At 36.4% G+C, this 15909-nt stretch overlaps 1 protein-coding gene across 2 annotated transcripts in view; it reads right to left on the bottom strand.

Moving 5' to 3' along the window:
* Nucleotides 1-2741: 2741 nt before the first annotated feature.
* LOC143657250 (antibacterial peptide PMAP-37-like) overlaps nt 2742-15909 on the bottom strand; it is a 36828-nt gene continuing 23660 nt past the window's right edge. Inside the window, exons 4-6 of one of the 2 annotated variants that reach the window (XR_013162780.1) lie at nt 4420-4537; nt 3405-3494; nt 2742-2980 (exon numbers count right to left, since the gene is read on the bottom strand). Coding sequence is in view for 1 of the 2 variants with exons in the window: in XM_077129441.1 (XP_076985556.1) it covers nt 2918-2980 (63 nt within the window). In the remaining variant the exon portion in view is untranslated. The remainder of the gene's footprint in view (nt 2981-3404; nt 3495-4419; nt 4538-15909) is intronic. The other variant, XM_077129441.1, reaches the window with a different exon arrangement.

Genomic DNA, 15909 nt, shown 5'->3' on the forward strand with positions numbered 1-15909 from the left:
CCCACGGTTGCCCAGTCAGCCTCTCTTGAGAGTTCGTTGAGGACCTTCATTGGTTGCCAGCTTGTGGCCTGCCCTGTAGATCCTGGACTCTGTGTTCCCAGGGTTATGTGAGACACTTTTATAAATTTTGTATCTATGGATATCTCCTGCTGATTCTGTTTTTCTAGAGAACCCTAGCTAATACAAAGAGTAATAAAATGAGGCATCAGTGGCCAAGAGAGATAAAATAGAGTCAAGAAATTCTAGAGGCTGCTCTTAATGCAAGCTCCAGTGAGATACTGCCCATTACCATGGTTTGCTAAACCCCAACAATATCACTCTGTTAACTCTTAAGAACACCTCGGGCTTGAACTAAGATGCTATAAAAATTTCATGCACTAAGTTTGCTTTCCTGGAACCTATAATTCCCAGAGGGTTCCTAGGTCAGATAAATCCTGAAACCCAAAGGGACCAGCCTCTCCAAGATTATCAGTTAATTACATCCCTCTATCCTTTAGTGTTGACATCCATTCTCAACATGAAAAAGTCACAACAGTCATTGCCTAAAGATCCCCATAGCTTGGGAGAAGCATCAAAGGAGAAAAAGAAGGTATAACAGAAAAAATAGGATTTAAGAAATGACTATGACCACTGAATCACTATATTAATATTTCATCTAGCCTCCAGTGTTTTGGAGCAGCTAGAAGGAAACATCTGAGTTGGTGGAATGGTAACCCATAACAAACTCTGAAATCTGTTCTATAACTATTTGTTGAAGTATATTTTTAATTTTATTGATTTTCTTTCTTTGCTTTGTATATATGTTATATTTTATAATTTAAAAGCTTTATTGCTTTTTCTTTCTTTGCTTTGTGTATATGTTATATTTTAAATTTAAAGTTTTGTTGTTTTTCTTTTAAAGAGGAAAGGTACAGACTTTGAGGTTGAAGGTTTCATGTTGCCAAGCAACCAAACATCATTTGGACAGTGAAAACTTTGGACATTAAAGCAATTTTCCTTGGCACTTTATATGCATTTACCAAAGATGTAACACATTTTAATACCAGTTATACATTTTTACACACAATAAATGATTCAGGCCTCACTCTCTTGGATACTTTAACATTTTGTTCTATTCATTGCAAGTGTTGCCCAAACTCTATCATGTACTTTTTTACAAAACACAGACAAGTTTTCACAGGCACAACAGCTGCCTGAACACTGCCTTATCTCCTTGGCTGGGAGCTCAGAGAATGTTGGGAAATGTGAGGAAGAAGCCTTCAGGGACACTTTCTTCCTTACAGCAATTGAGATTGGGATGAAGATGAAAATGAGATCGGAGTTATGGACCAGTAAGCATAGCTTTGCACTTACTTTTGGTTTTAAGTGGCCCTTCACTTGGCTTCAATAAATGAAATTTTAATAACAAGATAACTGGTTTCACCCTACCTCTGGGCAATTTATCAACAAGTGGCACATGCTATCACTTTTGATTCTGAAGAGTCCTGTCATACCCCCTAACCTGGCCTCTGCAGCCCCTGAATAAGTAGAACAGTGAAAGGGCCCTTACTCCTCCCCGATGCCTACCACTTACATGAGAACTGCACTGCTAGGTTCTGGGGAGTCTTATATCCTCTAACCTGGCCCACACAGTACCTTAGACAGACAGTGGGAGGAGCCCTTGCCCTTTATCTTCTAAAAGGACATTGTAACTTTACCTGCCACACATTGGGCAGCAAATTAGTGAGACACAAGGCAAAGTCCAAGGGCTGACAGATTCAGCAGCTAAAGTAACATGGGCCCTTTTTAAAAAGATTCAGACAGTTTATTACTTATACAGACAGCGAACGAAAGATCAGCCAAAGGTACCAGCTATCCGTAGTAGCCCTTACATAAGGCAACACAGAAGCAATAGAGGCCAGATGACTGCAACATGAATGGTTAATTACCCTGTAGCTGAGGCACCAATTCTACATTATAGTTAAGTGGTTTATAGTATTCAACTATATCCTGAAGGGTCCGGGGGCACATAGCTCACTAGAACCCTCCCAGGAGAAAAAGGAAGGTAAGTGGGAGACAGCATTAGAGCAGCAACTCACAAACCTCCCAGGCACCGGTATTCTGGGAAGGATCACAGGAAGTTCTGCCCAGACCCAGATTAGCTACACTTCAAGTCTTGCCTGCATGGCCTATGTAGATATGTGCAAGGTCACCCAGGTGCCACATCGGAGCTGTTCCCATATCAAATACCAAGTAGCTTCTAAAATTCTGCTCATGAGATAATAAAAGAGAAAAAGACAAAAAAAAATTCATAGTATCATTATGAAAATACTTTTGACTACAAAGACCCATTGAAAGGGTCTCGGGTTAACCGGAGGGATCCCTGGACAAAATTTGAAAAACTGTAACTCTATGCTACATGGGGCAGAATGGCTGGTTTGTAAGATGTGAACATGTTCACATTTATTAGATATTAATAAATGACCTCCAATATACCTCTACCACCATTTATACTTCCAGTTCCACCCCTTTGCCAGCTCTCAGGATTGTCAAGATTTTAATATTTCTTAATCTTATAATCAGAAAACAAAATAAACAGCATTTAAAAAATATGCTTTGGTATGGAAATGACCATTTCAATAAAGGATGCTGGGTCAATTGAATGTATCAGTATGGAAAAAAATGAGACTTGAGATCCCTAACTCACATCATACGATCTCACTAACAAGAAACGGAGAGAAAGAAACCAGACAAAAATAATATATTCTTTACTATTCCATTTATAGAAAGTTCAAATACAGGCCAAGCTAGTCTATAATATTAAAAGTCAAGAGAATGGTAATTTATGAGACAAAAGTGGGAGTCATCAAACATGAGTTGGGCTTCTGGGTACTGGTAATTTTTTTTCTTCACCAGGGGGCTGATTCCACAGGTACATTCAGTTAGTTAAAATGCATCCATCTGTCCTCTTATGAAGCAAGTGCTTTTCTGTCTGGGTGTTCTGCATCAATAATAAAAAAAAGAAAATGATAAACACTCTCGCAAAGTCAAATGTGATATGTTATATTAAAGTGCCATATATACTCAAAAAGTAAAGTTATAACCTCATTTTATGTATGCGTATTTTTTAAGCATTTGTATGGAGAAAAGAGTACATTTTACTAACTAGATTCTTTATATAATAAATAGTTCCTGAGCAAGGTGTTATGCCAGAAATCTACCTTTACAAAGCCAGTGAATTAATCCTATTTTTCTTAAAGATGATGAGGAAAGATTAATATGTTTTATCCCATCCATTCATCAAAACATCTGAGGGCAATACGCCAAATACTGTGCTAGGCAAAAGCACAGGAAGCTGAATTTCACCATAACAAAATTTCTAAAACTAGGAACTCCCAATCCATGGAAAGTACTTACTGACTCACCATAGTATACTGTGAGTTTCCTGCCACTGGTGGTATTCAAGCAGAAGTTGGAAGATCAGCTCTTTAGCATCACAAAGAATCCGTCCTTACCTTGAGTTAGAGCAAAAGAACAAAGAACCTCTGCGCTTGTATTATGTGTCCAACACATAACACATGTCATCAATACATAACGCATGTCATTTATCTTCGTAATCGCCCTTGAGGAAGAAGCTGTTATTTATCCCAGTTTACAAGTGAAAGCACTGTTACTGAGAGGTTGGGTGATATTCCCAAAGTCAAAGTATGCAGGGAGGTATTTGTTTTAGATGTTTTACATTGCTAATCTCCACAAATTCAAGGCAAATTAATCCCCATATGTCATAGTTGACACACAGTCCCACTCATTCCTTGTTTTCTATGGGAAAATGTCTTCAGATTATGCCATAGGGAGGCAATATGAGCGGTCTGAAGGAAGAGGGACAACACAACATATTTAAATGCCAACTTCCCTCAGAATATAGGGTAAAGGATGATATGGTCTATATTTTAAAGCTTCAAATTCTGTGTGAGACCAAAAGAAGGGATGTTCATTTGGTGCAAAATTTATATTTTGGGTAGCGCCTTATCTAATTTAACTTGTATGGTCAGTTTATTTGAACACCATAATTACCTGGAATCTTGAAAAGGGCATGAGATCTAGTTGGTTTGTACAGGTTAGTGTGATGCCCCAATATATCCCAAAGTAATTTAGACAGAGAATAAAAAAATATTTGCAAAGTCCTCTTGGGAGACTGGGGAGAAAAGAGGAAATATTCAACTTCTCCATCTGGGGAATTCCTGATATTCTTGCAAGCAATGGGACAACCAAGTCAATAGGCCGAGCCCTCCAATCTTGAGATTCGCCCTTATGAAAGTTATTCTTGCAAAGGAGAAGTTACGCCTACTTATAATTAGATCTAAGAGTCATCCCCAGGGAACTTCTTTTTTTTCTCAGATGTGGCCTCTCTCTCTAAGCCAACTTGGCAAGTGAACTCACTGCGCTCCCCCCTAAGTGGAACATGACTTCCAGGGGTGTAAATCTTTGTGGCAATGTGGTACAGAATTCCCGGGATGAGCCAGAACTCGGCATCACAAGATTGAGAAAGTCTTCTCGACTAAAGGAAGAAGAGAGAAGTGAGACAAAATAAAGGTTCAGTGGTTGAGAGGTTTCAAACAGAGTTAAGAGGTTATTCTTATGCATTATATAGATATCCCTTTTTAGTTTATCATGTATTGGAGTGGCTAAAGGGAAATACCTGAAACTATAGAGCTGTGTTCCACTAGCCTTGATTCTTGAAGACGATTGTATAACTATATAGCTTTTACAGTGTGACCGTATGATTATGAAAACCTTTGTCTGATGCTCCTTTTATCCAGGGTATGAACAGATGAGTAAAAAAATCAGGATAATAATATAAAATTAAATAAAAATTTTCAAGCCTACCCCTCTATATGGGAATTCTGTATTTTCTGCATGATTTTTCTATTAACTTACAACTTCTCTAATAAAAAACAAACAGACAACAAAAACAAAAATCCACACAGGATTGTACAACACAAAGTCACTATAATGTAAACTTTGGGCTATAGTTAATAGTATAATATAATAATATTCTCTTATCAATTATTATAAAGGTACTACACAAACACAAAGTTATAATAGTGGGGAGGTACATGAGATCTCTGTATTTTCTGCATAAATTTTCTGCAAACCTACAACTTCTCTAATAAGTAAATATATAAAGTCAGTCCCTCAACTCGATTTAGGAGTGAAGTGTAATGATAGCTACAATTTACGTTCAAATAGCTCAATCATGCACCAAAAAGTATTCATAAGGAAAGAGAACACAAAATATATATTACAATTTTAATAATTGTCAAATTTAGACAGAGGGTATGCAGATGTCCTTTTCAAGTTTCTTTGGCCTACACTGTATAAATGAAATTTTAAGACTAAGTTGAAAGAGTAAAGTGGCTTTGATATTGTCTGGATAAAAATGTTTAAAAAAGAGAGTGACCACAAGAAGCTAAAGAAAAAAAGATACAATATGTACAAAACAACAAAGATACCAATTCAGCAAACTTATCTTCAGAAACTGTTCAAGCCAGAAAACAATGGAGTGACATCTTAAAAGACCTGAAAGTCTTTAGGATTATTCCAGTACTTCCACCAGAATGAGAAAAAGAGGAGGAGTGTCAGCAGTGCTTTAGGAGGAAGTCCTTGAATATATGTCTATTCCTAAATCAAGTGAAAAGAGAGATTAAAATAGAAGAATTAACAAGAAAATCCACAAAGTGAGTGGCCAGTGAGCTCCTAAGTGAGAAGCACTAATTACTCTCTAAAATGAGAACCATGAAATATTTTCACCTAATTTTGAACCACCATTACTACTCACACTTGACAAAAAAATTATAGTCCCCCCCCCCTTTTTGTATAAACACACTTATATACTGCTTCGGTTTGCTAATGCTGCCTAATGAAATAAACCAGAAGTGGATTGGCTTTTACAAATGGGACTTATTAAGTTAGAAACTTACAGTTCTAAGGCCATGAAAATGTCCAAGTTAAGGCATCAACAAGAAGATGCCTTGACTTAAGAAAGGTTGACCATGTCCAGGGTTTCTCTGACACATGGGAAGCACATGGCCACATCTGCTGGCCCTTCTCTCATTCTGTCTCCAAGCATCTGTCATCTCTCTCTCTTATTAGCTCTGAGCTCTCTGTTTTCTGCCTTTTCTTCTCTTCATAGAGGACGCCAGTAAAAGGATTAAAACCCACCTGAATTGGGTGGGTACCATCTCCAAGGAAACAACCTAATCAAAAGGGCCCACCCACAATAGGTCAACACCCACAAGATTGGATTATAAGAATAGGGCTTTTCTGGAGTACATAACAGTTTTAAACCAGGACATACACCTACAAAACCAACTTTCAGGTGCAATGTATAATTTTACCCTTAGTGTGATGCTTAGAAAATAGCAACAGAACTCTTGATTTCCTACTCCCCACACACTCCAGAATGAAATATCTTCCCTCTCTGCCTTCATCATGGACATAGTAGCTTAGACCAAAACCTAGGAGTTACCCATAATTCTGCTTTTCCCTTACTTCTTCATCCAATCCATCAGCAAACCCTGCTAGTGAGACCATCAATATATACTCTAAATTTGACCACCCCTTCCCACTTCTACTGCTAGCCCTCCCAGTCCAAGCTACATTCCATTCTCCCTTGGTGGCTTTTTTGCTCAGTTTCAGCTGGAAGCTGTTTCAAACATACTCATCCCAACCATCATTGGAAGGCAGTAACAATAATTTCTCAAGATAACCGAGGGCAATTTATATCCCCACTTTCATCCCCCATGCCAGTACTCCATTATTTGTCTACTGGGTCACTTTCATGAGGACTGCCAAATGACTAGGCAGCAGTTCAATCAAACCTGTACTGTATCTTCTGGTGGCAGTGCTTCTCTTTCTTGTGGAAATGGTAACCTCTAATCTAGCAAAACCTTTGTTTGTGAGGTTGGAAAGCACAAATTCCCCAAATGGATCAATCAGAGTAGTGATTGATCATTACAGTAAGCACATGAAAAGATGTTCAATATCATTGATCATTAGGAACCAGCAAATCAAAACCACATGAGATACCACTAAACGCCCACCAGAATGGCTGTATTCAAAAAGACAGATAATAACAAGTGTTACTAAGGAAGTCAAGAAATTGAAATACTGTTGGTGGGACTGCAAAATAGTGCAGCCTCTTTGGAAATCAGTCTGAATTACTCAAAAGGTTAAACATAGAGTTACATATGATCCAGTCATCTACTCAGGTATAAACCCAAGAAAAATGAAAACTTGTATCCACACAAAAACTTGTACATGAGTGTTCATAGCAGCATTATTCATCATAGTCAAAAAGAAGAAAAAACCAGTCACTAATAAATGAATAAACAAAATGTGTTGTGTCCATACAATGGAATATTATTCAGCAATAAAAAGAAGTGAAGTACTGATAGCTACAACATGAATGAACCTTGAAAACATGATGCTAAGTGAAAGAAGCCAGACATAAAAGACCACATGATGTATGATTCCATTTATATGAAATGTCCAGAATAGGCAAATCCACAGATACAGAAAGTAGATTCGTGGATGCTTAGGGCTGGTGTGGGCAGTGGGGCAGGGGGATGCTATTGTGGAGAAACAGAGAATGACTGCTAATAGGCATTGAGTTCCTTTTTGGAATGCTAAAAATTTTCTAAAATTGATTATGCTAAGAGTTGCACAATTCCGTGAATATACTAAAAGCCACTGAATGGTATACTTTAAGAGAGTATATTTTTATATACATAATAAATATATGTATATAAAATGCATAATTATATATAATATAATTGTATATTATGTGAATTTTATCTCAATAAAGCTATCATTAATAAAAAAAATGTCAAGAAGAATATAAGCTAAAAGGCTACAATGCTTATTTCTGGATTGTAAAGATTCGAGTAGATTTTTCTCTCTTTTGCTGTATTTTTTTCTATCTTCTCAATGCTAAGTATTGACTATATGTGTATTTTTTCTGCTTTTTTGGGGAGGTGCATGGTCCGGGAATCGAACCCGGGTATCCTGCATGGAAGGTGAGCATTCTACCAATGAACCACCCAGGCACTCCAGCATCTGCCACATTAGCAGCCCCATCCAGTCCTTGTGGTTGCCTACTTCCCCATTGGAGTTACAAGACACCAGGAGAGGCTGAGACTCATCATTGATCAACATCCACCATGTGCCAGGTACAATAAGCTCCAGAGGGTAGATGGGATCACTCCCATTTGACAGATGGATTAAAGAGGCTTGGAGTAGGAGAGTAACTCACACGAGTCCACAGAGCTGAAAAGTGGAGAGCTGGAGGTACACTCAGGGCTGCCTGGTTCCAAAGGTCCTGGGCTACAATGCAGAAAGTACAATCCCGTAGAGCTGCCATGTTCCCCATGCCCTTGTCACCCTACTCAAGGCACTGTCTTGGGCCACCTACATCACAGCCCTGATAGTAGAAGTCTATTTCTCCACCTACAGGTGGAGGTGGGCAGGGCAGGACTTGTTACATCCATTTCTCAGATGAGAAGATTGAGTCCAGAGGTTTCAAATATGACTGAGAAGCAGCCCAATGCAAACTTAGAGTCAGGGGCACTGTCTATACAGTCAGATCTGAACTCGAATCACAGCCACATTCAACCTCTTTCAGAGGGATTAGGGAAATCCTCAAAAGAGGCAAAACTTTGCCAGTTTCAAAGGGAAGGTGAATAAATGCTGTTAGGACCAGGCATCGAGGGATCCAAGCTAGTTCTTGCCTTGATCATCAGTCAGGGAACACAGATACCAGGTGTGCAAGGCAGCTCCACAAGAACAGATTTGCCCAGGATCTTGGTCCAGAGCAGTGCTGCCCAACAGAAATGGAACGCAAGCCCCAATGGGAGTCATATATATCATTTTCATTTCAAATAACCATGTATAAAGAGGCAAAGTGAAACCAGTGAAATTAATTTTAACACTATTTCATTTAACTCAGTATATCTAAAAGATCATCATTTCAGCATGTAATCAATATAAAAAGTTCTTAATGAGATATTTACATCTTTCCTTTTCTTCACACTAGGCCTTAGAAATCTGATGCGGTTTTGCCCCGAATTCAGTCTAGGCTCATTTCAAGTGTTCAATACTTCCATGTCATCCATGGCTGCTATAGTTGACAGCACAGCTTTAGTGTCCCTGGTCCAGGGTCATCGTGGTCCAGCCCATGGGAAGCTGATCACTGCCACTCATTGATGACCCTCTACAGAGATAAATACAGACCTACACACCAGTCCTGATGTCCACCCAGCATCCACTTATGCTGGAAGTACACAAAATGTCCTAAAGCAGAGTGATTCGTATAACAAACTGGGATCCTCTACTAGTGAAGATGTTTCATAAAGAACATTATGGGAACAGTTTTCAAATTTGGAATATGGACACAGTTACCTCCAGTAGATTGTTTTGCCTCAAAGTTAAATGTCTTGAAAATGATAACTGTATTGTGGTTGTATGAGAACATACTCTTGTTCTTAGCAAATTTGGAATAGTAAGAGATAAAAGAACATAATGTATGCAATCTACTATCAGAAAAAGTAGGAAGAGAGATTGGGTGGAGAGATATAGATAAATGGATGATAAATAAATGGTCAATTAGCAAACGGTGCAAAACACCATTGGTAAAGAGTTACCAAAAAATGGGCATTTTTGTACCATTCTTGAAATTTTTCTGTAGGTTTGAAATTATTAAAAAATCAAATAATTAAAAAATTTTAAAAATTAAAAAAGTAACACAACATTAAGAATCTTGGATAAACATTTTATTCTTGCTAATTGTAATTTCCTTCTAGTATTTTGTTCATATCTATTTCTTGCCCCAAGACCCTGCTACAGCAGCACCCTTCCCTCCCTAATAATACATCAATAAAATACTATTTTTGCTCATTCTTATTAAAATATAATTTCATATATTTTACATAGAAGTAATTTTAGAGAATAAAAGGGAATAATGTTAAAAATTATTTGTATTAATTACACAACGCTGACAAACACCCACACTGACACATATCTGCACATACACACCTGCAAATCCACATCCCCACACACATATACATCCATATAGACACACTTCATATTTGCCTATGCACACATCCCACTCACATACACACAGCCATACCCCACATACACACCCCAGATATACACCCCAACTCACATACCCATCCCATACTTTAGATATCCCTATACATACACACCGTACTCACATCCCCACATACTCCACACTCACAATTCCTCCACAAACCCTTGCACATCCAGAAACACACAATCCATGCAGCCCCACCACACTTGACATAAACATACCACATCCACAAACCCACACCCACCCTCCAAGTGTACCCCCCCCTCACATATCTGACACCTATGCCCACACCCCAACAAACACACTGCATAAACACCCAAACACATATTTCACACACACATCGCACTCCCGCAAGCCACATCACATACAAACTTTTTAGGGAATAAAAAGATAGGAGTGTTAGGCACAGAGTTGTTAAGGATTCCACGCAAGACATTGAGTTAAAATTAGCAGATTTATTAAAGGAATAAAGCAAGGAGGAAGCAGGTGGGAAAGTGAAAAGGAGAACACAGGTAGGAGCCTGAAACTGGATCCGGCCTGGGGAGCCAGCAGGAAGAAAAAGAAAATGGCTCCGGTTCTTTGTTCTGGGAGCTGTGTCTTAAAAGGAAAGTGATTCCAAGGGGGGAGGGTGCTCACTAGGTGGTGTGTTGTCCCTTGATTGGGTGGGGGGCTTGTTGACTTAGGGTATGATAGATTGCTGAGTTATTCTCCTTTGATGTGCAGGTGCATGTATCAGGCAGGGTGAGATGCTGGCAGGGGAGGGTGTTATCAGCAGTGCCATCTGGAGGATACAGTAATAGCTAGTATGGCAACTGGTTCATATCTGGGTCCTTGGACCTGCCAAGGATGCTGAGGAGAGGGCTGAGGGAGCTCTGCATCAAGAGTTCCTTTGCTCTTAGAATTCTTTTTCTGAAATCCAACATTCCTGCCTTTTTATTTTAATAAAATTGAATAAAGTTGGTGTTTGGTTTGGGTTAGTACCTTAGCTTAGCTCAAAGCAATTTTAAAGGAGTAGGGGCATTGTGTTCTTTCGCTGACTACTTCTTGTGGACAAAAGGGCATAGTTGGGCGGGGGGGGGCAGAGGGAATTGCTTTGAGCCAAGAAGGGTGTAGCTGGGCTTTCTAGGCATCCTCTGTTGGAACAGGTTGATAGCGATGTTTTTACTGCTACAGAAGCTGTTAGCAGAAGTAGGTTTTCACAATTCTGCTGGTTGGTTATAGCTGCTATTGACCTGTGAATAAATCTAGACAGACATTGTAAGAGGCAGGGGCCAGGAAGAAAATTAATAGGATGATAATTAAGGGTTCAATGAGGGGGGCAGTATAGCTCATAAAGGGATTGAGAAGGATGAAAGAAATTTTGAGAGAAAGGTAAAGGGATGAATGATGAAACTAGTTGTTATTCTTGGAGAGTTTAGCATCTTCGGGTTTCAGAGTTTCTTTGGCATTGCAACAATTTGGAGGTTTTAAGTTTCTGAAAAATAAATTTAATAAGTAAAGTTTTATAGACTACAGGACAGTTTTACGGTTTCTAGGAACACTGTTGGTTGAGGTTTGCCATATTGTGGCAGTTTGTAATATTTGGTTGAAGCTTGCATAAGAGTAACTTCCAGAATAATCTCTCAACTCGATTTGAAATTTTTTAGCTATTGAAACTATTTTTCGCCCTTTTGGTTACTTCATCCATGACGTTAGGGCTAATTTTATCTTTGGAGTTTATATTTCACTGTGTTAGGACCAGTTATGTTCCACAATGCCAGGGCCTGCTATGTTTCACGCTGCCAGTACCAGGCTTATACTTCTGGAAATTATGTTCCACACTGGGGGGAAGCTTAGAGTTTGGCTTAGAGAGAGACCACATTTGAACAACAGCAGAGATTTTCTGGAGATGGCTCTTAGGCACTAATTTTAAGTAGGTTTAGCTTATTATTATAGAAATAAGTTTTAAAAGGGCAAATTTTAAAGTTGAGGCTTTGGCCCTATTAAATTGAGAGTTTTTTGCTTAAGAAAATGTTAAGCTTGTCCAGCTTAACATTCCTAAGGAATTCTTTTTTTTTCACCCGGAGCCCACCCACCTAGGGAATTCTTAACAGTTTTATTCTTCCCAGTTTTTTAAGGAGCTTTGCAGACACTTTTTTATTTTTTGCCCCAAATATTCTGAAACGCAGAGTATAAAATATTAACTTGAATAAAACATTAAGATTTTGTTCTTTATTCCAGGTTTTATATTAAATAATGCTGAATTAAGTTTTTAATTTATTAGACAGATTAAATTAGATAGTGTGAATTTTGGACAAAATAAACATTTTTTTTTTATTTGCTGTGTGGACCCATGTTAATTTTCAGAGCTGGTGAACTAAATTTGAGTTTTAGGTGTTGCACAGATAATTTAAAGTTTTAGGGAACTATTGAGTTATGTAAAGAGTAAAGCACTTTAGAATGAAAGATAAAGTTTATAACATAGGCTTTAATCTTTATAAGTATTTTTTAATGAAGTTATTTTTAGAAACAAATTGCTAGATAGCTGTTTCATGTTAATAAGTCACAGCAGAAGCCCTGCTCTGCTTCACTAGATGTATTAGAGTAGAGTAGCGCAACTGACAATTTGGCTGTTTATTGGATTTGTAGCTTTTTAGAATAATTAAAACTATGACTAACAATATTATACTATTGCTTAACATTACATAGATTAGTACTAGGATACAACAGCGGCAGTGAGAATATTGTTAAATTTTTAGGAATTTATATCATTTCCAAATATATGAATATTTTATTTATTTCAATTTAATTAGCAATAAGATAGAAAATTCCTTTTAACCATTGTAATATTTAAAAAATATTTTTATGCAATAGGTTAAGTTATTTTAGCGCCTTATTTATATAAAGTGAAAGAACACATTATTTGTAACCGCTTTTTTTTAACAGTGTGGAGATTTGTTTTTTGAAATTAAGGGTAATGTCAATGTGAACATTAATAAGGATATTATTCTGATGTAAAATATTTTAGACATAGTACTTGGATGATTAAGAAAAACTGTTTTTTATCTTTAACTTATGTGTGGGACTAAAGCAAAAAATGTTTATTTGGTACAAAATGTATATTTTGACCAGTGCATTTCCTAATATAACTTATGTGGACAGTTTAATTGAATACCATAAGTACATGGAACCTTGAGTAGGGCATGAGATCTTTTAGGTTTGTCTGGAGTTATGTCCTGATAAATCCCAGAGTGATTCGAACAGTGAATAAAGTAATATTTGCAAAGTCCCCTTGGGGGAATGGCGAGAAAGGGGGAAAATTCAACTTCCCCAAGTGGAGAATTCTTGATAGACTCACAAGCAATGGGGCAGCTAAAGCAATAGGCTGAGTCCTCAATCTTGGGGTTTGTTCATATGAAACTTAACCCCACAAAGGATAGGTCAAGCCTACTTAAAATTAGGTTGAAGAGTCACCCCCAAGAGAACCTCTTTTGTTGCTCAGATGAGGTCTCTCTCTTAGCCAACACGACAAGCAAGCTCACCACCCTCCCCCCTGTCTACATAGAACATGACTCCCAGGGGTGTGGACGTTCCTGGCAACGTGGGACAGAACTCCTAGAATGAGCTGGGACTCAGCATCAAGGGATTGAGAAAACTTTCTCAACCAAAAGGGGAAGAGTGAAATGAGACAAAATAAAGTGTCAATGGTTGAGAGATTCCAAACAGAGTTGAGAAGTTATCCTGGAGATTATTCTTACGCATTAAATAGATATCACCTTGTTAGTCAAGATGTAATGGAGAGGCTGGAGGGAACTGCCTGAAAATGTAGAGCTGTGTCCCAGTAGCCATATTTCTTGAAGATGATTGTATAATGATATAGCTTTCACAATGTGACTGTATGACTGTGAAAACCTTGTGTCTGATGCTCCTTTTATCTACCTTATGAACAGATGAGTAAAACATATGGATTAAAAATAGATAAATAATAGGGAAACAAATGTTAAAATAAATTTAGTAGATTGAAATGCTAGTTATCAATGAAAGGAGGGGTAAGGAGCATGGTATGTATGAATTTTTTGCTGTTTTCTGTTTATTTCTTTTTCTGAATGATGCAAATGTCCTAAGAAATGATCATGATGATGAATGTACAACTATGTGATGATGTGAATTATGATTATATATCGATAAGAATGGAATGATCATATGGTAAGAATGTTCGTGTTTGTATGTTATGTTTAATTAATTGATTAACTAATTAATTAAAAAAGAAAAACTATTAAAAATATTTTACATTTGAGAGCATATTAACAATTCATGTTAATAGAACACAGAGAAAACTAGTTTTGAATGAAAACTTAGCTCAACACAAAAGCTTTCCTTTCTTTGAAATATATGATAAACAGACCTATTAAATTTTGGTTAGCACTGACTATGATAGAATTTATTTTTATAAATTTCTTTTTTTATAACTTTTTACAATCATTTAGAACTTATACTCTAACAAATAAAATTTACCTCCTTTATTTATTCAGGGTTTGTAGTTTACAATGATTATAACAAACAAAATTTATTTTTTAAAATTTTTAATGCTTTCTATATTTATTTTACTTATGGTTTTTATTTATTTAGATTGCATACAGCTAGAAATAAATTTGATAATAAATTTTCAAAGCTTTTGAACTTGTTTATGTTTATATATATATATATATATATATATTTTTTTTTTTTTTTTTTGACATGAGCAGGCACCAGAAATTGAATCCAGGTCTCTCCATGGCAAGTGAGAACTTTGCCTGCTAAGCCACTGTGGCCTGCCCTCAACTTGTATATTTTTAATAGCAGTAACAGATACATTAGCATATTGGATAATTTCTCATATTTATTTTTACATAACTTTTAAAAATAATTTCCTTTTTTGTATTTTCCACTATTTTTGTTTTTAGATAAGCACTTAAATAGTTAGCTTTTGGCCACGGCCCGTGAATTAGTGAATAGATGATATTCCCCTCCTTTTTTCTGCACCAGGGTTTGGCACTGCTTTTAATTTTGTTAGTTGATTGGTGCTTCTTTGTTAAGATTCTTTTTAAACTTTTGTGTTTTGAGGAGGAAATAATTGATTTACTGGACCATAGGGTGTTTTTTATGCTGTTTTGTTATTTTATTTTTGTAAGTAAAATTGAGAAGATTTAGTTCAATAAATTATTATACTGCTGTTTGCTAGTATGTAGAAAGATTAATTACTGATGGAAGATTAGAAAATATTTTAATTTTAATAACATTTTAAAACATTTTTATGCAACCTAAAATATATTAAATAACTTAATTTTTATCGTTTATTTTTATAAAGCTAAAGAACAAATGTTATGCAGTTATTTGGAATAAAAGGATATTTTTTCGAATTTGACCTTGAGAAAGCAAAATGTTAAAAGTTATTAGGCTTGAAATAATATTTGGCTTTTTTATTTTAATTAAAGCTGAGAAAAAAGTTAGCTTTTTAAACAGTGGGATGATTTATTTTTTACACAGCAAAGGATATAATAAAGTCAACATAAAGTACAAGAAGTTATTTTGATAAAACACAGACTTTTTGTTTTTTCTACTGATTATTTAGAAAAGACTTTTATACTTATTTTTTTTATTAATTAAAGAAAAAAGAAATTAACACAACATTTAGAAATCATTCCATTCTACATATGCAATCAGTAATTCTTAACATCATCACATAGATGCATGATCATCATTTCTTAGTACATTTGCATTGATTTAGGAAAAGAACTAGCAAAACAACAGAAAAAGATATAGAA

This window comes from Tamandua tetradactyla, chromosome 15, assembly GCF_023851605.1.
Source record: "Tamandua tetradactyla isolate mTamTet1 chromosome 15, mTamTet1.pri, whole genome shotgun sequence".
Taxonomy (NCBI): Eukaryota; Metazoa; Chordata; class Mammalia; order Pilosa; family Myrmecophagidae; genus Tamandua; species Tamandua tetradactyla.